Source organism: Oryctolagus cuniculus, chromosome 1 (genome assembly GCF_964237555.1).
Source record: "Oryctolagus cuniculus chromosome 1, mOryCun1.1, whole genome shotgun sequence".
NCBI classification, from domain to species: Eukaryota; Metazoa; Chordata; class Mammalia; order Lagomorpha; family Leporidae; genus Oryctolagus; species Oryctolagus cuniculus.
In genome coordinates, this window is record NC_091432.1 from 101,971,041 (window position 1) to 101,998,943 (window position 27,903).

The following is a 27,903-nucleotide window of genomic DNA, read 5'->3' on the forward strand; positions in this document are numbered from 1 at the left end:
GCAGGTTAAGCCATTGCTGGGGATGCCCACATTCCCATATCAGAGTGCCGAGGATCCAATCCTCCCTCTGCTTCAGTCTGGCTTCCAGCTGATGTGCCTGGGAAGGCATCAGATGATGGCCCAAGTACTTGGATTCCTGCTACCCATGATGTGGGAGACCTGGATGGAGTTCCTGGTTCCTGGCTTCAGCCTGCCCCAGCCCCAGCTGTTGCAGGCATTTGGGGAGTGAACCGTGGTTGGAAGATCAATCTCTCTTTCTGTCTGTCTCTCCCTTTCTGTCTTTCACTTTAACTTTCAAGTAAATAAATAAATAAAACTTAAAAATGAAGAAATGGATTAGAGGCCATGTTCTCTACTATTGTTAATAAGACCTTTATATATATATATATATATATATATATATGTATGTATGTAACAGATGTTTCTTCATCATCTTCAGACTGCTGGTCTACCCAGATCTAGACTAGCTAATGTGCTTCCTCTAATTTTCACTCAAATTATATACCTTATAAGGTAAAGGAAATCTTCATCCTTTCCATTTTCCTTATGTCTTTGCAGTTCTCAAAGTTACTGCTCTTGACTGGAATGCTATTGTGTTCTTGGCCAGCTGGAAGATAACAATGATTTCATATTAGACTTCTTTTTAGCCTAATTCGGTGATTTTTGAGACTTTTAATTTTCATGAAAGCAGTGAAGTCCTGCAGATCCTACATGGAAGCCCAGTATTTTCAACAGCACAGCAGAGTTCTGTTTGAATTGGATGTATATGTGTGACTGTGTTTTCTACTGGAAACTCCATTCCCTAAACATCAGAAGGGCCTCTGTGCTTTGCCATGGAATTTTTGTTTGGAAAATTACTTAATAAGCATTGATTTAAATGATCTATAACAAGGAGCAGGGATTTAGTTTTTTGGCAGTATGTTTACTGTCTAATATCTTGACAATTAGGTTTAGCTTCAAACTTATTTGGTATATTGGAAAAGATGAGAATGCCAAAAGAATAGTGGCTTTTAAGACCATGCATTAATTAATTAATTAAATAAAAGTTGTGAACCTTCAATACAAAAACAATTTCAGATGCCCGTGAGTCAGTGACATGGAATTATTTGTAGGTTCTCAACTATAATATGAGATTTAGCTGGAGTACAATGATAGAAAGTACATCGTTCTTTTATTTCCATATATGTGATCGCAAACTATACTTCTCCCTACTAAAGGGACATAGGATATATGTGATGATTTCTTTTTGACAATCATAAATTATTGAAAAATGCATTCATGAAGAAGTTCTTAATGCCACTTTTATAAAAGAGTTCTTTAAAATGAAAGTTATTTTCATATGTTCAACATGGTTATATATAATCAGGCCTTGAGGAAAACAATAAAATCAGTTCACCAAATATTTGACAAGCACCTTGGCTTCATATTAATAATTTAGTATTCAGAAAATATATTAATATTAGTTACTCTGTGATTTACATCCCGATGTACTGAATTTCTCTAATTAAGCTGACTGTATCTAAACTTGAAAGATTTTGGTACTGAAGATTAAAATGCAGTTTTATAGTTTGAAAAAGATACTTTTTACCATTATATTTTCATTCCAGGCACTTCACTGACACTAGGCTAACTTGTGTCCTTACCATGAAAGTGGCCTATTATTATGACCTATAAAAGTCATAGAAGTTTTATGATCATACTTTAATCTTCTAGTTTTTGCTACTAAGTAAAGATTTATTTTATTGATTTTGTTTTCATTCCAAAACAAGTGGTTTTTTTTTTTTTTCCATTTTTGAAACATTAGGACTAAAGGGACGTGAGAAAGTAAAGGAACTACTATTTGTTGGAGGCTTTTGTGTTATGAGACATTCTGCTAGTTTTTGGGTTTTTGTGTGTGTTAGCCCATTCAGTTCTCACTCAGTTGGGTGGGGTTATCACCATTCTATTTATGAGAAATTGAAGTTTAGAATGAGAGCATGCCCAGGGTCACACAGAGAAGTGGTAAAGAAAGGACTTAAACTCCTGTCTAAGTATAAGGACGGTGTTATTGTCACTATATTGGCCTACTCCTGGAAAGAACCCTCTGGTTGAAATGCCAAAATGTAACATTCTTAGGTATAGCTTTTATAATTAGATTTTAGATATTATAAAACTATAATACTTATTAATTTTAGAAACTAAAGACAATAAAAATCACCTGTAATTTCCAAGGTTCTTTGCAAGCATTTTATCTAAATTGTAACTTGAAAGCCGATGAACTCACAAGTTAATTGGCAAGAGACTGCTTCGTTCCTTTTTTCTTCAGTGCTGTAAAAGTATTAAAAAGAGGCAGTCTCCTTTAATAAATGCCTTCATTCCCCTTTTGGGTTTCTCATGCTTGTTAGTTATTCTTCATATCTACGATTATTCTTCATATCTACCACTGAAAGATAACAGTTAACAGTCCTAAATTAGCCCTTCCTGTCCGGTGGTTAGCCTGTGGATGGACTAATTGATAGAGACAGAACTAACTGAAGAAAATGTAGTAAGTGAAATCTTGCTTCCCAGATGCGGCAGATGGAGTAGATGGCCCAGGGTTCCCCTTTCTAGGTCACAGAGTGAGAAATATTGCATTAAAATTGGTGAATGCCTGAATTTTTCTCTGCATTTCAAGATATACCTTTATATTCTAGTAACCATCATAGGCATCTGGTTTTATGGCATTAATAAGCAAATAAATATGCCTTATTTCTTCAGTGGCAGTTACATATGATGATATAGAGAATCTTAAGTATATTATTTTCATTTTTTATAGAATCACCCTTCTATTGAGAAGAGAAAAATAAAATTTATGTGCTTTTAAGATAAATTACAATAGTAAATATGAAGAGATAAAAGATAAACCTATTAGATCTGTGAGAAAAGTTTACAGCATAGTGAAAAGTTATGCTAATTAAAGTGTCTTGAAGAATATATTCATTTGTCAAAATAATTTGTGGTCATGTTAGTTCCCATACGTTTCCACTTTTCTGGATCATAGGGAGTTGTGTATGTCTGCAACTGTGAGAAAGCATTCCTGGACAGAAGGAATGGAGTGCTACTTAACCCGGTCCAAATGTTAATAGTGGTTTTCACAGCTTGAGCTGAAAGTTAATTTCATCTGATAGCATGGCATGATTTCTGCAATGAAAGATAGGCATTTGTTGAGAAAGTTGTGATAACTATAAATAAATCAACAGTTCATTCTAGTTTCCATTGATATAATGTTTTGGATACAAGTGTTGTTAGAAATTCTTATTCTTCAAAACTTTGCCCTTAACACAAAAGATCCCCAACACACACACTCAATGTCAGTAAAAATGAGCACATCCTCGCCAGTCAGGGCATCTTATCTCCCAAAGGTTCCTTTTTTTTTTTTTTTTTTTAAGACGTATTTTATTTATTTGAAAGACAAAGTTACAGAAAACGAGAGAGGTCTTACATCCACTGGTAGACTCCCCAAAATGACTACCATGGCCAGAGCTGAGCTGATCCAAAGCCAGGAGCCTCTTCCGGGTCTCCCACATGGGTGCAGGAGCCCAAGCACGTGGGCCATCTTCCACTGCTTTCCCAGGCCACAGCAGAGAAGTTGGATCGGAAGTGAAGCAGCTGGATCTTGAACCGGTGCCCATATGGGATGCAGGCGCCGCAGGCGGGGGCTTTAACCCACTGAGCCACAGCGCCGGCCCCCCAAAGGTTTCAAAACTACTCTGTGAAGAGTACAAAATATGGTAGTCCTTAGTTTATTCAGCAGGTCCCTGCTTAACAGTGTAGCAGTGTTAAAGAGACAAGAAGTGTGTTCCTATAACAGTGGATTTGCTCAGAAATCTTGGAGGAGAAAGAACAGTTAGAAGACTGTCCAGAGAAACCCACAACTTGTTTTTTCTGGGTCAGAGTAAAACAAGAAAGGTCATTAGAAACTACAAATTGTATGACTCCAGTATTCACAAGGAAAGACAGGAAAAGAGTAAGTCCAGAAAGATAAAGGCAGGAAAAGCAAGCAAGCATGAGATTCTCCCAGTCCCTGCTCGGAGCTGTCTCCATTCTGTCAGTTTTGCTCATGGTTTGCATGATTCGCCTGCTATTTCCTGCCTTGTTTCCTTAGGGCAAGAGCCTCCTGGAGGAGGTGGTAAAGCTTCCTGATTGGCTTGCGGCCCTTGTGTCTTCCTCACACTCTTCCAGCATTCCTTCCCCGGGATCCTGCCTCCATACACAGTGCCCTATTGACTTGGCTTCCCTTATTTGCTCCTGGCCTCAGGAAGGAGCAATCCCAACTGGATAGGAACACTGCAGTCTGGTTCCTTTTCGTCTCCTTTATCTATCTACATCTTCTCGCAAAGTTGGGTTGCTGTTGCCGCTGTGTGAGGAATTTGCCCTTACCGTGCAAGTACCTTGTCTCTTATTTATGCTTGAATCCCCGGTAGTAGACTGCACAGAAGTGAGGGTCTACCTCCGTCCTCGCTGACTTAGAAAATGCCTGCTGAAAGCGCAGTGCAGCTTCTCCCCGTCAGCTCCTGCAGGAAGTGTCCCAGACTGCCACGCGCAGTTTGTCATGTGTCCCTGTTGTGTCTGTTTCATTAGTCAAGCAAAGTCAGCCGGAGGCCACACTCGCCCCTCTGCGCAGCAGCAGAGGTGCATCCTCGTGCACAGGGCTGTCAGCAAAAACACACGCTGCATAGCACCTCGGCAGGTTTTTGCAGATCTTCCCAGAGCTCCGAAAAACAACTCTTTTTTTTTTTTTTTAAGAGATTTATTTATTTATTTGAAAGGCAGAGTTACATAGAGATGGAAGAAACAGAGAGAGAGAGATTCTTCCATCCACTGGTTTACTCCCCATGTGGCTGCAACTGCCAGGGCTGGGCCAGGCCAAAGCCTGGAGCCAGGAGCTTCATCTGGGTCTCCTACGTGAGTGCAGAGGGCCCAAGCACTCGGGCCATCTTTGCTGCTTTCCCAGGTGCATCAAACGGTGCCCATATGGGATGCCAGCACTGCAGACAGTGGCTTAACCCACTGCACCACGCGTCAGCCTCAAAAAACAACTCTTAAGATAGGTAACATCAGCTGTGAAAAGGGACAGAAGCACTCTTACCCCATGTGACCTACCTGGTAGTCCTGGATCTCTCATAAAACATGTTTGAATCACAGGAGCTCCAAGAGGGTAAGGCCAATTTTTTTAGACATTGAGTTGAAAAATAAGTTGGTTTGTATGGCACAGTAGTTTTGGTCTCATTTTGCTGTTTGGTGTCCTGACTCCTTTGGTTTTGTTTCTCCTTTGGCGCGGGTTCCCAGGGCAATCACTAGCCACCCTGACCCCTTAAGTCTAAGATAGCTTCTTGTTCAAATTCTCACACTCCTCATTCCTTCCTGTTCGTCATTTCTGCTTCCATAAGTGTGTTTTGCTTGTCCAGTTTAAACGAGTGTTAGAGAAGGAATCTCTATTAGAATATTCTAAGAAAGATGACAATTCGTCCAGTTCCGAGTGAAAGTGGTTCCCAGATCCTGAAGGTGTCAGGTACATCCAGGCAGGCAGAAGGTCATTGCCCCACTCTCTAGCCCCAGGTTGAAACAAAAGCAGTGAGCAGGAGTACAAATAGCAAAAAGGAGAACAGCAGAAAAGGCCCAGGAACTGACCAGGTCATTCTTTTATTTCCTGTGATCCAGAAACATCAACAATTTTTTTACTTTGAGTAGGATTTTTCTAAACATCTTTGTAAAATACATCAGTTTGTCTACTTCAAATGAGCCTTCCTCTGGCCATTGCAAAGCAGGATTTTTCTAAGTCTACCTATTCCAAATGTGACTGAGTAAAATAAGCCTTTTTATCTGTAATAAAGAGATCTACTGGCAACATCGTGGGCTTCTATTTTTCTGTTACTACAGCCAGCGGTGAATCAGATGGAATCTTCACTCTCATATTACCAATTTTGCTAAAAATTTGAGTACCTCAAAATTTACCTCAAAAACAGTTTCCCCGGGGGCTGGCACCATGGCTCACTTGGTTAATGCGGTGCCGGCATCCCATATGGGCACCTGGTTCTAGTCCCGGTTGCTCCTCTTCCAGTCCAGCTCTCTGCTGTGGCCCGGGAAGGCAGTGGAGGCTGACCGAAGTGTTTGGGCTCTGCACCTACATGGGAGACCAGGAAGAAGCACCTGGCTCCTGGCTTTGGATTGGCACAGCGCCGGCTGTAGCGGCCATTTGGGGAGTGAACCAACAGAGGGAAGACCTTTCTTTCTGTCTCTCTCTCTCTCTCACTGTCTAACTCTGCCTGTCAAATAAAAAAAAAAAAAAAAAAAAAAAAAACTTTCCCCAAGAACCCGATCCCCCTGTGCCCATGTAGCCATGGCGGAGACTTCTTAGTAAATTCAGGACCTCTCACTCCGTCAAAGGTGATCAAAAATCCAACGAAGTTAGCCAGTAGAAGACTTTCTTGAGGCATACCAGCCTCCTATGGCCAGGTTGTCAGAATAAAAGAGAAATTGAGAATCAAAGAAACATGCTAATTCATAAATATAGAATTCGCTAATTGTATTATTGAGCCAAAGAATTCTGAAGCATGTACAAAGCAAATAAGTGGCTCCAGGAGTATGGAGATTTTCTTGTCTATTTATTTGGAATTAAAGTTAAGATTGTTTTTTTAGTAGATAGTCAACAGATAGTTTTTGTCAGTAGCTGCATAGCACATACTTTGATGTCCAATCTTTTCCTAGGTTACACTGATTTTATGATTCATCAGTAACTCCTGAAGTCAGTCACCCTTTATAATGTTTCTAGGATGTATGATTGGTCACATCCTTGAGTCTCCCAATATCCCTTCTGGTCTTAAATCCCATCTACAGTTTAGAACTACCTGTGGTTTTCTGCTCAGACTTAGATGTCACTAGGGATGAATCTGGATCTTGGTGACTGACAGGGACTCTGAAGACATGAGCAGTACATCTATCTGAAGGATTTCCTGGTTAGTATTTTTTTGGCCTGATCAGCTTTCCACCATGCGCATCTCCACTTGGCTGCCTCTCCCTCCCCTTATAAAAGATAAGGACATTATCCTGCCCACTGTGAGGCCTAAGTCTGGGGAGAGGATAAAAGTCGATTGCTAATTGAATTAAATTTAATTTCAAATTACTGTTGGATTTTACTATACCTGGGTATAGAATTCCAGTGTTTTAGAGAAAGCACGCCTTCAACTTCATAAAGTATTGCCAAATAGCTTTCCCAAATAGTTATACCAATTTACACTCCCACCTGTAGTGTATGAGTTCCTACTCTCACACATTCTTGGCAACATCTGGTGTTTGCAGACTTTATTTTTACCAATCTGATGGGTGTGAAGTAGTGTCTCATTTTGGCTTTAATTTGCATTTCTCTGCTAGGGAGTGTCTTTTCATATATTTATTGGTCATTTGGGTTCCTTCTGTGAATTGACTGTTCAGATCTTTTGCCTAAAAAAATTGGTTACCTGTTTTTCTGGGTAAAATCTTTTGATGTTCTTGTGTGTTGCAAATATCTTCTCCCGGTCTGTGATTTTTTTTTTTTTTATTATGGAGTCTTTTGTGTTCCATCGTGTCTACCTTTTCCTTGATAGCATGTGATTGTGTGGTTTTTCTTAACAAATATTGTGGGGCTGGTGTTGTGGCATCACAGGTAAAGCCATACAGATGCCAGTTTGTGTCTTGACTGCTCCACTTCTGACCCAGCTCTTTGCTAATAGCCGGGGAAAATCAGTGGAAGATGGCCCAAGTGTTTGGACCATTGCCACCCATACCGGAGACCTGGAGGAGGCTCCTGGCTTTGACCCAGTCCAATGCTGGCTATTGAGGCCATCTGAGAGGTGAACCAGCAGATGGAAAATATTTCTGTCTCTCCATCTCTCTCTCTGTAACTCTGACTTTCAAGTAAATGAATAAATCTTTAAAATAAAAAGAAAAGAAATGTTGCCCTAACTTGATATGAATGTCTCCTATAATTTCTCCAGAAGTTTTACAGAGTTCTAGCTCATATTTAAATCTTTGTCTACAATTTATTCTTTGTGTATTGTATGAAAGAAAATTGCAGCTTTATTTTTGTCACGTATGGAACCAGTTGCCTTCATTTGTTGCATAGCCCATCTCTGTCTCATGCACTGTAACATCATCTTATTCCTGACCTTTTGTTTTTCCATGTCAACTTTAGGGTCAGTTTCTCAGGTTCTGTGAAAAGCCTTGTGGGGAATCTGATTGGACTTGCAGTGGCCTGTAGAGACTGATTGGAAGACAGTTGCTGTCTTTGTAAATTGAGCACCAGCATCCATGAAAACAGCATACTGTTCCTTTCATTTTACTCTTCTCTTGGCCTTCACTATAGGTTTTCTGCTTCAAGTTCTTATCATTTTTTTCAGTTTTTTTTTTTAGTTACTACTACAAACTGAATCATTTTTAAATTAAAATTTTTAGTTGGTTTTGATGGTGTTGCAACCCCTTATGAACTTTATATCTGCAATATGATACACTGTGATCAAAGAATATTGTATGTATGATATCAGTTCCTGGTATTTATTGAAATATGGCCTATTGCCTACTATAAAGCCAATTTTATAAAACTTGAATTTGTTCTTAGAAAGATTTTCTCAGGGCCAATGTTGTGGTATAGCGGGTAAAGCTGCCACCTGCGACGCCAACATCCCATATGTGCACAGGTTTATGTCCCAGCTGCTCCACTCAATCCAGCTCCCGGCTAATGGCCTGGGAAAAGCAGTGGAAAATGACCCAAGTATTTGGCCCCTGTCACCCACATGGGAGACCTGGAGGAGATTCATGGCTTCAGCCTGACCCAGCCCCCAAGCCTTGAAGCCATCTGGGAAGTGGACCAGAAGATGAAAGATCTCTCTCTATCTCTGTTTGTAACTCTGACTTTCAAAATCAATAAATAAATCTTAAAAAAAAAAAAAGAAAGAAATGCTTTCTCTTTTGTAACATTCTCCAGAATTTGTGTGTCACTTAGATTGTTAGGATTATCTGTAGCCTTATTAAAGAGTTTCTATTTCATCTGTCAGCTGATAGGATATTTGTTCATTTCTTCTAGTGATCCTGTGACCTTTTACCTTGCTGTATGTCATGAAGATAAAGTTCAGAATTACTGTAGCTTCTTGTGGATTGTCCTTTTTACTATTATGTAGTAACTTTTATTACTAATTAAGTATTAGCAGTATTAAAGTATATATTTTTTCCTGGTATTGATAGAGTGGTGCCAGTTTTCTTTGATTTTTTTATATGCCCAGCAGCGCAGTTAGGACGTGTTCAGCTGCAAATAGCAGGTGGCTTGACTACAGTTGCTTAAATAAATGGGAGGTAATTTTCCATCTAAAACAAGATTGGCAGTGGATGTGTTCCATCTGCTCGGGAGCCAGGCCCTGCGTGCTCCTGTTGACACTGGGTGTGCCGCCTTCCATCCTCCTGCCTGCCTTCTCCCTCCGAGGCGCAGTGCTGGGGAGGAGAGGACCAGAGAACAGCCTTTATTATGGGAATTGCCTGAGACAACATCCTGGATCCCCATGTCTGCAGTCTGTAGAATCTCTGTCCTATGATTGCAAATGGTCTGTGTTTACACACATTTTATGAAGGTCCTTTAATTAGCGGATGGGTTTTTCAGTTTCTAGAGCGAGTGAAACATCACAACCGCCCTTACCAGGACTAATGCAGGTCCACATTTAGAGCAGAGGCAATTAAATGCCTGTCTGGAAACCAAGTATCTTGAGTTTACTAGCAAAGTAAAAGTTGATAAATTTCAAAGCTTTAATACAGCATGAAAACATAGTAAGATTTTAGTAATTGAGTATTTGTGTTTAGGAGTACTTGGTACAAAAGTATGTTTTCTCGAGAGATAGCATCTTTTTCTCCAGTTTTTTGGACGACTGATTAGATCTTAGTATTTTCCGTGAAGTCTGCCATCACTGCCATCACCTTGGGCTCGGGTGTTGGCTTGGCTATCATGTATCCCATCCCACATAGAAAACGTGACCTCAGACTCTGCCTTCCCGGTCCCGTTCTCTGAAACAGCAGTGCATCTGGCTTCACCTCTGACCTTTCCCTGGACTGTGGAGACAGACCTAGGAGACCTTTTCCCTTACCCTAACCCTGTGTACAGTGCAGCCTTCCACATCTGTAAAGCGAATGGATCTGTTTATTCTTCACTAAAAATGCTTTAGTCCTGTGTTAGACCAACCTAGAGCTTCCCGGGGCCCCTAGAATATACCTAATGTTTGATTTATGCCAAAAGTGAACAAAGTATTTCCCTACATTCTGTCATTCAGCCCTGGAAGTAAAAATATCTGAAAGAAATGGAGCCTTTAGAGCTCTGACATTAAAAAAAGGTAACTAATTACTTTTAAAGTAGGAAACTTTTTCCTTAAAAAGACTGAAGGGAGTGTTGTTTTTAAATTGTTAGGTTAAAGTGTACACAGGGAGCCTGATGCTAGATAAATACTGCACGACTACACTCTTAGTTGAGCATGTTTTTTGAGACCCTGAGACTGCTAATCCAGTCTTGAATGCCCTTTTGTCATCATTAATCCTTGTCCAACAGGATCTTATTTGAACAGAAACTAGGTGTCTTTTCATAGTAGGATAGGGAAAGTGTTTCTTGTATGAGATTAAGCCTTGTGGACATGCTTTCCCTTTCAGGGAGTGTGTGGTATTTTGTTTTACATTGATCACCCAATAAACTTTGCGTATTACTGAGTCATTGAATGAAATGTACCCCCAAGGCCTCTTGAGACAGCAGACTTTTTAGAAACTTGCAAGTATTCCATTCCACTGCTTTTATAGGTAGTTTTCTGTGTGACTTCTTTACATTTGACTAAAATTCTCCTTTCTGAGGTTGAAGCACTTCCCTTTTCCCCTATCCTAGCCAAAAAGCTCTTGTATCTTTCTGACTAATTAACCTTACGGCTTTACATTTGAAAACTCACTTTTCACTGTTTTCTATGCAATCATCATGCCAATTGTCTTATTTTTTTCTCACAGATCTCAATTTTAACTAACTTACTGTTCCTGATTTTACTTACTTACTAATTTTAAACAGCTCCTCTGAACTGTGACTGTGCGTTAAATTTGAAATCTTATTACTGTTGTAATTTTATGATCATTACTGTTTATAAACTTTAAATTAGATTGAATTTAGATTTTGTTGTGTTGTTAAGTGTTCTAAAACAATCTTTCAGCCACGGAAACAAAGAAGTATTTTCCTGTCGAGGAATCAAATTGGCAGTGGATTGGTTTTTGGAAAGAGGCCACAAAGATGTGACGGTTTTTGTCCCTGCTTGGAGAAAAGAGCAGTCCCGACCTGACGCTCTCATTACAGGTAAGCTCATTACAGGTAGCTGTTGATCGTGGCTTCTGTGTTCTACTTGTGCAGGTATTGGTATTGTGAGATAGCTTGTTCCTGATTTACTCAACCCGTGTGACTCTCACGTTCTCTTGGTTGGGACATTAAAATTGTTTTCAAATTTGAAAACAATTGCTTGTGTGAACTAAACGCTAATCCTTGCTAGATGTCACTGTGTTGCTCTTGTTATCAGTTATGTGGAAATCTTGACTTCAAACTCTGTAAAGTTGTGACCCAGACAGCCAGCCAGCAGCTAGGGGACCGGGATTCAAGTTCCAGCTCTACCACTCACCAGACACTGAACCTGCCTGGACCTCAGTTGTCTAATATGCTACAGAAAATTAGCATGAAGTAAACTCAGAAAGCAAAATCTGTAAGTATGTAAATGACGTGAAAGCTGAGCGTGAAAGGAACGTGAGATCAAGAGGAGAGGAGTGGCAGCGCACAGTGCTCGGTGTGGCTGAGACTGGTTTAGATCTCATCATGGGAATTTTAATGTTGACTTCTAAGACCTCTCTGTGAATAAAAGCAAGTAGAAGGAAAACTTTCAATATTGTTTCACATACAAATACGTGTAAAACAAAATATTTTAGGAACATTGAGGATTATAATGGATAATGGTTGGGGTTTTTTTAATAAATGTGTGGGGTTTTTTTAAGATTTACTTATTTTATTTGAAAGGAGACTTACAGAGAGGCAGAGGCAGAGAGAAAGAGAAGGAGGGAGAGAGAGAGGAGTCTTCTCTCCATTGGTTCACTCCCCAGATGGCTGCAGTGGTTTCAGATTCTGAGGTTTCAGTTACCCAAAGTCAACCACAATCTGCAAATGTTAACATTTGTCTTGGTTCTTTCAAGATAGATGCCGTGTTCATATAATTCTTATTATTGTATTTTGTTAAAATTGTTCTATTGTTGTTAATCTCACTGTACCTAATAGATAACTTTATTGTAGGTTATTTACATATGGGGAAAGACATAATAACGTTTATAAGGTTCGGTACTATCCATGATCTCAGGCATGCACCAGGGGTCTCGGAATGTGTCATCTATGGGTGAGGGGATACTCCTGTGCTACAGTATGTATGGTGGCGGAGCAGAAAATACTGTTTGTACCACTGCTGTGCATTTACACTGGCCTAAGAAAGGCTAGTTTGTTGAGTATGAACTTGCAAAACAGGAGGGTCCATGTTGCAGTTTCCCCAGTCACAAAGTGTACCAGACTATAAACACTTATGCAGTTGTGAACATCTTCCCTGTATTTAATTTTTTTTTAATTCAAAGCTCCATCATTTTACCTCTGAGGGTCTTGGATTTTCCAGCAGTAAATCAAGAATATTATAACAGCATAAATACCTGTACCACATAAATTCCTTGAAGTAATAGAGGAGGTTCCCAGATGAGCATGCACATGGTCAATATTGCTGTGCCTAATATACGTTGTAAAAGAAAAGGACTTTTTACCAGTTATCTATAACTTGGGCAAGAACATGTTTACTTCATTTTTTACTTCCTGATAAAATTAGAGATTTGCCAATGGGGATATTTGGACCCAAAGAAGTTAAGCAACTTCTCCATGTCACATAGATAACGCTGAAAGCTGAATACCTGTTCAGTTTCCAAGCCTCACTCCTCTCACAATTGTCTCCTTCCTAGAGGCGGAAGTTTGAGATGCCTAGGCTATAAAGAGAAGGAGGAGTGGAGAGGACATGCAAGATCTTTTTTAATCTCTAAATTGGAGTTGAGCAAGTTGGCTAAAGAACTGAATAAATGATCATAATTGCAATATTGCTATAGGGATGCTAGTATAGTAATAAAAACGTGGCATGTCAAGAGGAAAATAGATTTTTAGATTTTTAGATCTCAAATTGTTAGTCTTAAGAGGCTTTATAATTGTTTCTTTGACAGAACAAACCTGTAATGGCTTTGGAATTGGTAACCCTTTCGCTTTGCATGGCTTACATTGGTTATCTCCATGAAACACAAGAGAACGAAGACAATCGCTATGAAGCTGTTGATAGTGAAGGACATTCTCACAGTTCTATGAGGAGGAAAACATCTACATGGGATTAATAGTGCTGCTCACCACAGACAGAGAGTCACTAAGAACTCTAAAATCTTCCATTTAAAGACCTTAGAGTACACAGGGTCATGATTCTTTTTCTAGAATAAGCTAATGAGGAGAGAAGCTAGCAGTTACAACGAGACCACTGTAATAAATTTTGTCCTTCCAAGCTGCCACTGTTACTCATTCTTTTTCCACAGAAGGAACATCTCAGTATTTTTTCTTTTATTAAATCTTCCTGTAAAAGTGTCATGAGAATGCAAGTAATTTTTGTTCATTATTATGTTATATATAATAAAAGTACCCAATGCTGTTTAAAAAAATAAAATAAAAAATAAAAGTACCAGCCTGCTAGGTGTCTGGAGCATGCCACTCTGCAGGTTGCTTTGCAAAATGACAGAACTCCCCAAGGCGTCTGTGTTTCTCCCCTGGGGAGTAATCTTGACTAAAGCCCTCAACCAGATAATACCTGATAAACTGAATAGTCTTTCACTGCGTCAAAGAAGAAACCTGGTTAAAAAAAAATAGATGTCAACATTGTCAGAATCATAGATTCAGTCTAGCGCTTTTGCCAATCTTCCATTCATTTAACAAATATCTCATAAGCACTAGCTGTGTATCAGGCACAGTGCCCGGAAGGAGAGATTTAGTGAACTCACTAACTGTGCTGAACCCATACTTGTTTAAGTTAGGACACTATTAGGATCAGTCCAACCTTATTAAGTGTTAAAGAAATGCAAATTAAGCAAATGATTCCCAGGAGGCTGCCACACAGCTTCCTCCCCTATTTTTCCAGTGAGGCGCACCCTCACAGATGGCAGAGTACCTTGAGTTACCTGTGAGCCTGTTGCAGGATGTCAGCTGAGGACTTCCAAGTATCCGGGTGTGTGTTTGTTTTTTGTTTGTTTGTTTTGGACAGGCAGAGTTAGAGAGACAGAGTGAAAGGTCTTCCTTCCGTTGATTCACCCCCCAAAATGGCGCTACGGCCGACACGCTGCTCCAATATGAAGCCAGGAGCCAGGAGCTTCCTCCTGGTTCCCATGCGGCTGCAGGGCCCAAGTACTTGGGCCATCCTCCACTGCACTCCCTGGCCACAGCAGAGAGCTGGCCTGGAAGAGGGGCAACCGGGACAGAATCCGGCGCCCCAACCAGGACTAGAACCCAGGGTGCTGGCGCCGCAGGCGGAGGATTAGCCTAGTGAGCCACGGCGCCAGCCAGTATCCGTCTTTTAGTAGGTCATTTATTCATTCATTCCACAGACACTGAGCAACTACTTGCATGCGCCTCATGGGCTGGCTGGGTGGTACTGATGGGAACCTTCCAAATGTTTATCAGGGAAACACACACAGTAATTGTAATGTGACAATGTCTGTGAGTGAAATGGGACTTGGATTTTGTATTGGTTTTCTATGAATTTTTTTTTTAAATCAGTTACATGCACCTGTTAACATTAAGTTGAAGAGCGCATGTTTAAGGAGAGCCTGCCAGCAAGCATACTGCTGGGGGCCCTAAGTGTGTTAACTCACCGTCTCCTCATAGCCTGTCAGATGCATTTGTTGTGACTGTCTGACATGCAAAGTGGCAGCACCTGAGATTTCTCTGTGATTTTTTTTCTGGTTTTAATGCCCACATTTATGTCTATTGCCCTGCCACTTTTCTAAACCAAGGTTCTGGTCTCAATGAACTTACTTGTCAGGAACACCATTAAATCCACCTGCCAGTATTAGAGCAGACCCATGTCACTCTTCGATTCCCTCTTCCAAGTACCCTGCTTGTACTTCTGCCAGGGCAGTTGCAACCCTTGCTTACCTAGTTCACCTGGGTGTCCATCGTGGCGAGACTGAGACCTCTCTGAGGACAGACCATTCTTAATCTCCATGGCTAGTGACACCTAGCACAGCACGTACCACAGAGTAGGCACATAGTAATTGTCTGTTGAAGAGATGGGTTTTTTAAGATTGATTTATTTATTATTTGAAAGGCAGAGTTACAGAGAGACAGAGAGGTCTTCCATCTTCTGGTTCACTCCTTAAATGGCCACAGCCACCCAAGCTGGGCCAATCTGAAGCCAGGAGCCAGGAGCTTCCTCCAGGTCTCCCACTTGGATGCAGGGACCCAAGGAGTTGGGCCATCTTCTGCTGCTTTCCCACGCACAGAGCAGGGAGCTCAATCAGATGTGGAGCAGCCAGGACTGGAACCAGCGCCCATATGGAATGCAGGCAAAACAGACAGCAATCTAACCTACTGTGCCACAGCACCAGCCCCAAGATGGACTCAAAAAAAAAAAAAAAAAACACATTTTATTTACTTATTCGAGAGACAGAAAAGGAGCTCCCTGCCTTAGTATACTCTCCCAAATGCCCACAGCAGCCAGGGTGCCAAAGTAGGAGCCAGGAACTCCATCCAGGTCTCCCATATGCGTTCTGGAGCCTAACCTCCTGAGCCATCATTTGCTGCCTCCCAGGGTCTGTATTAGCAGGAGACTGGAATCAGGAGCTAGTTAGGTACCCTGATATGGGATGAGGCATCCTAACTGGTAACTCAACTGCTAGGCCAAACACCTGCCCCAGAGATGCATTTTTTTTTTAAATAAATTGGAGCTGGTATTTGTCACCATGTCTCATAGCAAAGAAAACAAAACATTTAATAGCCATGTCCATAACAACACTTCTGGCCTCACTGCTCCATTCTCTCTTAACTTTCTGTGTTTTAAAAATTTTCCCCAGGGCCAGTGTTGTGGCATAGTAAGTAAAGGCACTGCCTGGGACGCTGGCATATGGGTGTCAGTTCAACTCCTGGCTGCTCCACTTCCTATCCAGCTCCCTGATAATGGCCTGGGGAAGGTAGCCACAGATGGCCCAAGTGCTTGGGTTCCCGCCACTCACATGGGAGACCTGCATGAAGCTTGTGGCTCCTGGTTTCAGCCTGGCTCAGCCCTGGCCGTTGTTGCTACTCGGGGAGTGATCCAGGGAATAGAAGATAGATCTCTCTCGATCTCTCAATCTCTCAATCTCTCTCTCTCTCTCTCTCTCTCTCTCTTTATTTCTGTCACTCTCTGTACATAACTCTTTCAAACAAATAAATAAGTCTTAAAAAAAAAGATTCTTCCCTTTGCTACCTCAATTAGTTCTACTATTTCCTTTCAAACTCTCCTACCATCACATCCATTATTTTTAAAAAAGAAATCACAAAGTATAGAAACAGGGAGCAGGCATTTAGCCTAGTAGTTAAGATGCCCACACCTCACATTAGAGTTCCTGGGTTCTAAACCCAGTTCTCATTTCTGATTCCAATTTCCCAGTAACGCAGAACCTGGGAGGCAGCAGGTGATGACTATGGACGACCTGGATTGAGCTCCAGATTCCTAGCTTCAGCCCCACCCAAACTTGGCCATTGTGGGCATTTGAGATGTGAACCAACAGATGGGGAGCACTCGCTCGCTCTCCCTCTCTCTCATTTTCTCTTAGGTTTTGTGAGACTCGATCAATCGATCGATCAATCGATAGATAGATAGATAGATATGTGTGTATGTGTATATATATTACATATAATATATATGTATGTGTGAAATCACCCTCTCCTTCGTCCTCCCTCCCTCTCCCACACTCTGTCTCTCCCCCTCTCCATCCTCCTCTCTTTCTTTCCTGCCTCCTTCTCTTTCTCTCTCCTTCTCTGGCTTTCAAAAAAATAATAAAACAATTTTAAATACACAAACTTTGAAGGAAGAAAACCTGTTGTTCATATCTACACATATACAACTACATAGTTAGAATGGCCTTGCAGAAGAGCTGGGTAAGATGCTGTAACACACTGGTAGTGCTGGTGGCTTCAGCTCTTCAGCAAAAGCTTAATGCAATGTAATCAGAATTTGCTTAATCATATTTAAGTTTTATGCCTTTTTAAACTCTTTTAACATCCTTATTATTGAAATTCTTGAAGAAAGAATGGAGTTGCAAATGATGTTATATCTTCAAACTGTAAATCATAATCCCTAATTAAATGATTATAAGCACTCCAGTAAATAAAAAGGCTCACATTGAATGAACATTACCGTACATGTTATGTTTTTGTTTGTTCCTAAACTTTGATTCTTATTACTCTTGCAGATCAGGAAATTTTACGTAAGTTAGAGAAGGAGAAAATCCTGGTGTTCACACCGTCGCGGCGAGTCCAGGGAAGGCGCGTGGTGTGCTATGATGACAGGTTCATCGTGAAGCTGGCTTTTGAGTCAGATGGTATCATTGTGTCCAATGATAACTACAGGGATCTGGCTAACGAAAAACCAGAATGGAAGAAGTTCATCGACGAGCGGTTATTAATGTATTCCTTTGTCAATGACAAGTAAGTAAAACCTTTTACCAACCAGTGATGCTGCTTCCCTTCCAGCACAGACCCTGGCAGCTGCTGTAGAATCCTCTTTTTGCCACTGACCCAATCCTAAGTCAGGTTTGTGCCAACAACTGATTTCAATATGAATCCTCAATGGAAGTCACAAACTGTAGAACTGTGCCACAGGAGGCCCTGTGAGAGTGCCGGTCCCTGCCCTTGCCATAAGTCACTAACAGAGCACAGAAGGCACAGGTTTTGTGAGACTCCGTCTAGGCACCTGGAATGGCTGACACCCCCAAAAAAACTGCCTTTCAAAATCAATTTAGACCATTTAGCCTACTAAAAATGTGATCTTTTAAAGTTGTTTTTACCAATTTTAAACTCTAGTCACAAATGAACAAATGATGTGAACAAGTATATCTCATGAGAAGTAAATACATTAATATAGATCTCAATAAAAAATAAGAGTGGGAATAAGAGAGGGAGAAAGCAGAGGGGTTGGGAGCATGGGTGGGAGGGTGGGCATGGTGGGAAGAATCACCATGTTCCTAAAGTTGTAATTATGAAGTGTATGCAGTTTCTACCTGTAAAGCTATATAGTTCCGTATACATTCCTATGGATTTACTTCTAAGAGTACAGTTTAAAAATTTTTCATAAGCCCCCAAATCCTCTTAAGCTGGGTGGTAAAAATACGGTCTTAAGTGTTAAAGTGATGATATGGATAGGATTAAGGGTTTGGTAATAATAATAGATAGACTCAAAAAGGAGTGAATGCTCCAACATGGGAAGTGGTCCACACAGCAGACTCATAGAGTGACCATCACTTTAAATAGCACTCTGACCTCAGTATCAGCCCTTAAGGCATTCTATTCTGACTGAAAAACCCATGAGAGCATTTCAGGCATGGAAAGCCAAGACACTGTGACAAAAAAATGTCCTAGATGAAATACATTTATAAATATGCAGAAAAAATCACTTGTGGCCAATCAAAAATGCAAACTAAATCTAAAAACATTATATTTTTCTCATACACATAATTCACAAAAATTTGTGTGTGTGCCTTATGCTGTTAAAGATGCATGTAAATTGATGTAACAGTTTAGCGCACATTAGCACAGGCTTCTAAAATATGTGTACCCTGTCATCCAAATCATCTCAACTCTTAGAATCTAAAATGAATAAAAAAAGACCAGATATGTTCATTCCTGTATTGCTTGTGATTTCAAGGATTCACAGGTAACCAAATGTATAGCAGAGAAATCTCCTCCTGGAATATTACTCAGTGGTTCAGAATTTTTATTAGGAAGGCTATTAAGAAAAATGGAAAAATATTTTTATGTAAAAAGGCAAAGCATAAAACATTTGTTTAATTAAACTAAGTAAAATGTTGTAATAATATGGAAAATGACATAAATCCAACCCAGATATGAAAAATGACTGTTAAAACTGTGGAGTGACCTTGTCTTCTTTTTTACTTTTAATGTTGCTGCATTGCTTATAAAACTTTATTTGCTAAGTGTTATTAAACCATGTTGACACACCCCTAAGAGTTCACTCATTACATACATTTTTCACATTTTGCAGGTAAATATTGGGCTCATTTCAAGTTTGAACAGTGACATGTGGAGTAGTAGGAGTCTTTGATCTCAGCTTCCTGTCTTTATACATTCCATGAATTCTTCTTTCCTCCATTCACTGTGCAATCATTCCAAAATAATAAGTTCACTTCTCTAAGATGTTTCCTTCAGCTGAGAAGCACATCAGCATAATTGGGAAGAAAATAAGACTTTGGAGTCACTTATAATAGACTCTTGACTGTACCATGTGATGTTAAATAACAATTAATTCATCTAAACCTGAGTTGGAAGAGAGTACTACTCTGTAAAATGGAGCCACTCCGTGGCATTATTGTCCGGGTGACGTGAAATAGTGTCTGTAAAGTAGCTGACAAATAATTAGTGCTCAGTCAGTCTCCCTCCTCCCGCTGCATTCTGCCACGCGCCCTCCTCCTCTGTAGCCACATCATTGCCCTCTTGTTCCATCTCACTTCATAAGATTAATGTTCATAAAGCTCTTTTTTAATATTTATTTACTTTAGAGGTAGAGTTACAGCAGACAGACAGGCAGAGACAGAGAGAGAGGTCTTCCATCCGCTGGTTCATTCCCCAAATGGCTGCAACGGCCAGAGCTTTGCTGAACCAAAGCCAGGAGCCAGGAGATTCTTCCAGGTCTCCCATGCAGGTGCAGGGGCCCAAGGATTTGGGCCATCTTCTGCTGCTTTCCCAGGCCATAACAGAGAGCTGGATCAGAAGAGGAGCAGCCGGGACTCTAACCAGCACCCACATGGGATGTGGGCGCTGCAGGTGGTGGCTTAGCCCACTATGCCACAGTGATAGCCCCATAAAGGTTTTTTAAAGATCTTATTTTTTATTTGTTTGAGAGATAGAGTTAGAGAGAGGAAGAGACAGAGAAAGGTCTTCCATCCATTGGTTCACTCCCCAGATGGCCACAATGGCCAGAGTTGAGCCTATCTGAAGCCAGGAGCCAGTAGCTTCTTCTGGATATCCCATATGGATGCAGGGGTCCAAGCACTTGCACCATTGTCTACTGCTTTCCCAGGCCATATCAGTGTGCTGGATCAGAAGAGGAGCAGCCGGGCACTAACAGGCTCCCATATGGGATGGCAGTGCTGCGGGTGGGCTCAGCCTAGTATACCACAGCACCAGCCCCTCATAAAGCTCTCTTAAAATGTCAGTATATTGTTTTCTAAAATCCTTTACAAAATCCCAAGGCTGAGGGAAAGAATTAATTACAACATGCTAGACACAAAACATATTTGAATTTAAAACAAATACAAGTTAAGCTTGAAACATTTTAATTTTGTTTTCGTCAAGAAAAGAGAACTTCATGTACTGATTTCCTTATTCCGTAAATGTTGACTCAAAACACTTGGATTAAAATTTCAAGTAAAGAAATCTTTGTCCTCTATCTTTAAAATTAAAGACCATTTTTTATTATCTCCATGACAGGTTCATGCCCCCGGATGACCCTCTTGGCAGACATGGCCCAAGTCTGGATAATTTCTTGAGGAAGAAACCTATTGTTCCTGAACACAAAAAGCAGCCCTGTCCATATGGTACCTTTATTTATGAATATTTAATATATACCTTTAGAAAACAATACCTTGTTAAAGATTTATTTGTAAGAATAAATATTTGAAATTTTAGATGACATAGTGTATGGTTCTTTCTACTGTAACCATATTTAAGAAAATGTCTTAGCCAAGAAAAAAGAATGATTTCTAACTATTTGGGTTCTATATAAGCACATTTCCCGGAATTAAAACACAGTTCAGAAAAGCTCAGTTAACCCTATACAAAGTTAGTTTTCAGGAGCATAGGTGATGGCAGTTCTTGCATCAGGATACAGTCAGGTGGTCATGGTGTTATTCCACCACAGCAGTACGTGCTGCCTTGTGAAACTCAATTTCCTACTCAATTTGCCACTGGGAGAGAAGAGCCAGGTGTGAGCTGAGGAAGTGGGGTATTAGCCCAAAACTCTGGAAGTCATTATTTATGTTCAGCAAACTTTTGTAGCGCTTTTGATAGTAAGGAAGTAAGAAGACTACAACATGACGTTTCTCAAGAATTTGGAACCGAGAAATGCTTAGCATCTCTCCCCTACCTGACTTCACCCCTTTTCAAGTTAAGGTAGCAGGGCCACCCTGACTTTTCAGGATCTGCCTGGATGTTCCTTTGCCTAATCACTTTTACTCTTCATAGGAAAGAAGTGCACCTACGGACACAAGTGCAAATACTATCATCCCGAAAGGGGCAGTCAGCCTCAGCGGTCAGTGGCTGATGAACTTCGTGCCATGTCTAGAAATACAGTGGCCAAAGCTGCCAATGAAGGAGGACTGGTGAAAAGCAACAGTGTTCCTTGTAGCACCAAGGCTGATAGCACTTCTGACGTCAAACGAGGTGCTCCAAAGAGGCAATCAGATCCAAGCATCAGGACTCAAGTCTACCAAGACCTAGAAGAAAAGCTTCCCACCAAAAACAAACTGGAAACCAGGTCTGTTCCTTCTTTAGTTAGTATTCCGGCTACTTCTTCTGCAAAACCCCAAAGCACTACATCTTTAAGCAATGGCCTTCCATCTGGGGTTCATTTCCCAGCTCAGGATCAAAGACCACAGGGACAATATCCTCCAATGATGATGGCAACCAAAAACCATGGAACGCCAATGCCTTATGAACAGTACCCAAAATGTGACTCCCCAGTTGACGTCGGATATTATTCCATGTTGAATGCATATTCAAACCTGAGTATCTCAGGCCCACGAAGTCCTGAGAGGCGGTTCTCGTTAGACACAGATTACAGAATCAGCTCTGTCGCCTCTGACTGCAGTAGTGAAGGCAGCATGAGCTGTGGGAGCAGCGACTCCTACGTGGGGTACAACGACCGGTCCTATGTCAGTTCTCCCGACCCGCAGCTGGAAGAGAATCTGAAGTGTCAACACATGCACCCTCACAGCCGCCTTAATTCCCAACCCTTCCTGCAGAATTTCCACGACCCCTTAACCAGAGTGCAAAGTTACAGTCATGAAGAACCAAAGTTCCATCACAAGCCTCCTCTCCCTCACTTGGCTGTGCACCTGCAGCACCCGGCCGTGGGTGCCCGGTCCAGCTGTCCTGGTGATTACCCCTCTCCCCCAAGCTCAGCACACTCTAAGGCACCGCACCTAGGGAGGTCCTTAGTGGCCACGAGAATAGACAGCATTTCGGATTCTCGACTGTATGACAGCTCTCCTTCCAGACAAAGGAAGCCTTATTCCCGGCAGGAAGGACTGGGCAGCTGGGACAGGCCAAGTTACGGGATGGATACGTATGGGTACCGGCAGACTTACTCCTTGCCCGACAACTCCACACAGCCATGCTATGAGCAGTTCACTTTCCAGAGCCTACCTGAACAGCAAGAGCCGACCTGGCGAATCCCGTACTGTGGAATGCCACAAGATCCTCCAAGGTATCAAGACAGCCGAGAAAAGATCTACATCAACCTGTGCAACATCTTCCCACCTGACCTTGTGAGAATCGTCATGAAAAGGAACCCTCACATGACAGATCCCCAGCAGCTCGCCGCGGCCATTCTAGTGGAGAAATCCCAACTGGGTTATTGAAAGCTGATGCATCTTTGTGGTGTTTAGTAGTTTTTTGTTCAGCTCAAATGCTGAAGGAGGTTTGCTACAATAGCACATGTGATCTCCTTCCCAGTGAGGAGGTCATGTAGTATCCATTTATGTGAAATACTGTATCATGGAATCTGTATGTATAGCCCCACTCGGTGGAAGTATCCCGGGATTGCTTTACATTCAAACTTTTTTTAACATTTCCTTTTTAAAGCTATATCCTTGGCTGGAAGTTTTTCCAGTTTGATTTAATAGATGTATCCGTGATCTTTGATATTAATCTTTGGTGCATCAGGGGTTTATATGCAGCACTTTTTATCCTTGTTTCATGTTTTATTAACTGGGTGTTTGTCTATCAATTGCAAGCAATTACAATACCTTCAGAATGTGGAACATTTAATTAGACCTAGCAAACTGTTTTTTCAAGCCAAGCTTAATTAGAATCTTTTACAGCTTTTTAAGTTATTTTTATTTGGGGAACGTGGGCTTCTTTGTGCTATAATCATAATTTATAGAAACAAAGATATACTACAGCACTGACTTTATATTTTAAACAAAGTGTAAGTTACCAATTTGTTGAAATGGGTAACAATATATATATATACATATATATATATGAATGATTTGATTTTCAGTATGGCACTTTTTTTTGTTTGGATTGTTTTCTGTTAAGAAATTAGTTAATTTAATATGGTCAGTTTAAAAGAAAGCAGATGCAATCAATGGAAAAAAATTGTTTCCATTTTTTTTTTTTTTTACAAAGAAGGCAAAAGCCGTAACTGTTACAGGTTAGAGCTTTGTAATCCAGCTCTAATGTGCTTCTAGACAATAGAAATGGAGTTGAATTTCTAGATTTCCATTAGCCTGCATTTTTAATATGTATGTCTTTTTGTTTTGGGGGCACAATAATACTGGATAAAATAACCCTTTTACAGTACTGGCTTGTTTTTAATGAATCTATTCTCAATGCAACTTTTATATTTAGTATGCTCTTTAACTTTCTTGCTATTTATGAAGGCTGGCCTGAGTGGATTCATGTGTTGACGATATGCAACACTTATTGATAACTGCACTATAGAAACGGTAATGGAGGAATTGTAAATGGTAACTTAAATTTTTTGTAAGATATTGTATATTTTCCATTTTCCTGAAGGTAGTTGGTTTTTTTTTTGGGGGGGGGTTGGGGTTGGGGGGGGCCTGTTATATTATTAAGGCCAGATTCTTGCCACAAATAGTGTAGTTTTAGATACAGACTAAAGTCTGTTCTAGTATTAGTAAGGGATATTTCTGGTTTCAAAGTCATGGGTTTTGCTAGCAACGAATTCATTTCTGCAGTTTAGAAGACAGGCTTTGGGATCCGTGGCAGACAGTTGTGTGATTGACGGAGCTTGCTTGTTGCCTGCAGATTTTGCATTTTACGATGTGTAACAGACACATTCAGATCCGTTTCCACAGTCTGCCTGGATGCCCTGGTCATTGTAATTATTCTACACGGTTGAAGGAAAGCCCTGAAAAACCAGAAAGTACCTTTTACTGTTGATACAAATTGTATCTTTTTAACTATACGAACTATTTTGATTTGTAGATCTAGTTAAAACACAAATGTGTAACTATGATTAGACTTTTGGGCAACATTTTATCCCTTATTTAAATACAAATTTTTAAAGTAAAATTGAGGTTTAGAATAGGGTAGAAAATAAAAGTAACAATTTAGGTACATAAAAGTGTCTGTCTTAGTTTTATATAATATATTAAAACATATTAAATAAATTTATTGGCATTTTTCTTTCTCCTAAAACTTACTTAGTGTGAACTTAAAATAAAGGTAAAATGCTGCCTGAAAATAATGTCCGAGCACCTTTGCCTAGGATAACATTTTCACTACTTGTGTGACACTGTGTGTCGCATGAAGTAGGATTTGGGTATACAGTAAATGCTTCTAAAAGGCATTGTGCATATTGACATATCCAATAATCTGAACCGTGTTCAGCAAACTTAATTCAGGAAAGTGGTGTTCTACACAATTCTTGCTGTTGTGTTTGAAGTGAGTGTGGCACTCATCTGTTCCCTGAAATCAGACAAGTGATGCCACCCAAACCATGCTGAGTGGTGTCTGTCTGAGAACGACCCCACTCACTTGGGAAATCGCTCCACTTGAGTTTCTTGGTCACTATCTATCGAAAATGTTTCAAAGTAGAGGCTAAACGAGTGCCAAAGTCGGGTTACAAATATGTAGTATCTTTTATTTTCGCCATGGTCCTTTTATTTTTTATATGCAATCATTTTTTGATTGTACATATAGGTTTGGCCTCATTTTTTTTCAATATTTCAATTATTTGAAGATTCTACCAAACCTTACTAAATTTTTTTAAATGACATCTTAGATGAAATGTATGTGGCACTTTTAATTTGACCTTGTAATATTTTTAGGGGACTGTCATTATTTTTCTGGAAAAATAACATCCCGTGCTGCCACATGAACTAGGTGACTAGCTCTCACCCAACCCACTCTGAATGTCAGTGTCATTCATTGTGGGTTCATAAGTAGCAGTTTTCTTGTGGTCAGGGGATAATTTGTCCTGCTTTTTTGTTTGTTTGAGCACATTTGGCAGAATTAGGTACAGCAAATTCTTTTTTTATCAAAGCAGTAAATAAAAGGAGCCCATCATTAGATTAAATCCATAGCTGATCACAGACCTTCATTTTAACCAAAACTTTCTCCCTAATCCCTATATATCAGACCTGCTAAAAACCAATAAATTAAAAAGCAGAGAGAGGTATGTTGATAAGTAGTGAACTCACCAGAAGTGATCAACTGGTGAAAGAAAAATGACTCAATCTGGAATATTCTGGCCCCTGAACGATTGACAGGTGACTGTAGTTTCCACCATAATTAGCAGTCTCTGTGTGTCTTAGTCCAGAGGGAATAGTACCCAGTGGCCAAATACTGGCCTTTAGTGTTTGCTCCTGTCTTGCATGTGTTACAGACGTTTTCCGTGTCATTTGTATGATCCCTGTATCCTGATAGTCTGTCATTAACAAAACATTGAAAGACAGCACACCAGTATAAAATATTTGATACTGGTGGAAACTTGAATTTTGTGTTTTCACGAAAATTCATGTATGAGAATGTATAGTAGAACTAAAGAGAGTGTTTTATAAATATGTATACATACTTGTTATGAAGCATTAAAACTGGGGAGAGGTGAGTGCCATCGGTGGCTGCCTTTTCCCTGGATGAACTGTGTTTCTTTCAGTCGTGTTAACCAAGTCTGGGGTCTGTGTGACCAGTGAGAAGATTCAGAACCACTTAAATGGAAAGCAGCTCTTCACTGGTTTTATTCCTGGTATTTTTTAAAAATTATTTTGGTAATTTTAATAGAACGTGTAATTTTAAAATACACAAAAAAAACCTTAGAGTTGTATTGATTATATAAATAATTATTTAACTTGCCTTTTAAGGATGTATCTATATGTATATAGACAGTAATATATTTATAAAACAAATATGCTTTATGTGATAGCCCTTAGTTTGTGCTGTATGGGAGGATGGCTGTGTGTGTGTGTGTGTGTGTGTTTTGAAAACTCTCAAGCTGTTTTCCCTCTGATTTAATGTCATTTACTCTAAAGTAAATGCACTTGGTTTCTGTTACTTTTTTGCTGTCCAACTTATTCAGTATAAAATAAGTGGTACATTTTTCTGGCCATTCTGTTGGCATATGGCTCATCCACTTTATTATCATCTAACTCCTGGAGAACTCCTGACTGACTGCAACTCAAACACATTATGGCTAGAGATAAGCTTATGTTCTAAATGTTCCAGGCTAAAGAAGAAAACACACCTGTGATATTAAGCTTACAAGGTGTATTCCAACAAAGTATATTAAAAGCTGATCACACAGGTGCATTAGAAGAAGAGAGCAGAGGGTCAAAAATACTAAAGAAAATTGAATTGTTTGACATTGGTCAAGGAAGCCCTTAGGGCAAGTGTTGACAAACTTTTTCTGTAAAGTATCAGACAGTAAATTATTTAGGCTTTGAGAATCATCTCTAAACACTGCTCGCCTCTGCCTCTCCAGAATAAAAGCAGCCAGAGACAGTATGTAAATGAATGCATATGGCTGTGTTCCAGTAAAACTTTATTTACAGAAACAGGCAGAATCTGGCCTGTGAGCCTTCGTTTGTTGATCCCTGCCCTGAGGGACAGCATTAAGGAGTCAGCCCTTAAGGATGTGCTTTTGAGAAGAAATAATTTTATTGCAATTGATGGTCACCAAAATTCTCGTTGGCACTGATGTCCTTTCTAAGAGGGCAGTAGTCATTTCTCTTTTTACGCTGGTCATACCTTTTATTTATTCGGTATTTCTTGCATCTAAAGTATTCTGTAAAAAGATGTTTTACTAAATATTGAAATTTTTCCAGGAACTTTGAATTAATATTGAAAAGGAGAACCCTCTACCTGCCTTTTATTTCTCAGTGGCCTCATGGACCAAAAACCCTGTTGTATTTTGAAAATTAGCCGCGAATGTTCTAAAGACTGTCTTTACCAGTTACATTTTTCTGTTTGTTTTTGGCTTCTAATAAATGACAACTCTGTCCTTCTTTAAAAATGGTTTTAAAGAAGATAATTATCTTGTAATTTCACCTACTCAAGCTGTATTCTGTACAATTAAAGATTGTCAGTAGCATAATTGTAGCTGTAATGTCAGTATATCTGTTACATTGTGACTCTTCCTATGAAACAAAGTGCATCTCTCAAAATGTTTAGATTTTTAAGAGACCTTAGGCTTGTCAGTGGTGAATGATATTCCTACTATGATCATGTGTAATCTGGAATTCACTGGAAGTACACACTGTTGAGCATGTTCACCCATAATACTTTCTGTATGGTGTTTCGTCAATACCATATTCCTGAGAACATTAAATAGTGATGAACATTACCATCCA

General features: G+C 40.0%; 1 protein-coding gene across 6 annotated transcripts in view; it reads left to right on the plus strand.

The window, feature by feature from the left end:
- ZC3H12C (zinc finger CCCH-type containing 12C) overlaps positions 1 to 27,903 on the plus strand; it is an 82,967-nt gene extending 55,064 nt beyond the window's left edge. For all 6 annotated transcript variants that reach the window (XM_051849633.2, XM_051849607.2, XM_051849617.2 and 3 more), the window contains exons 3-6: positions 11,214 to 11,353; positions 17,545 to 17,779; positions 20,798 to 20,904; positions 21,551 to 27,903. In XM_051849633.2, the coding sequence (XP_051705593.1) occupies positions 11,214 to 11,353; positions 17,545 to 17,779; positions 20,798 to 20,904; positions 21,551 to 22,947 (1,879 nt within the window). In that variant the 3' untranslated portion in view covers positions 22,948 to 27,903. The remainder of the gene's footprint in view (positions 1 to 11,213; positions 11,354 to 17,544; positions 17,780 to 20,797; positions 20,905 to 21,550) is intronic.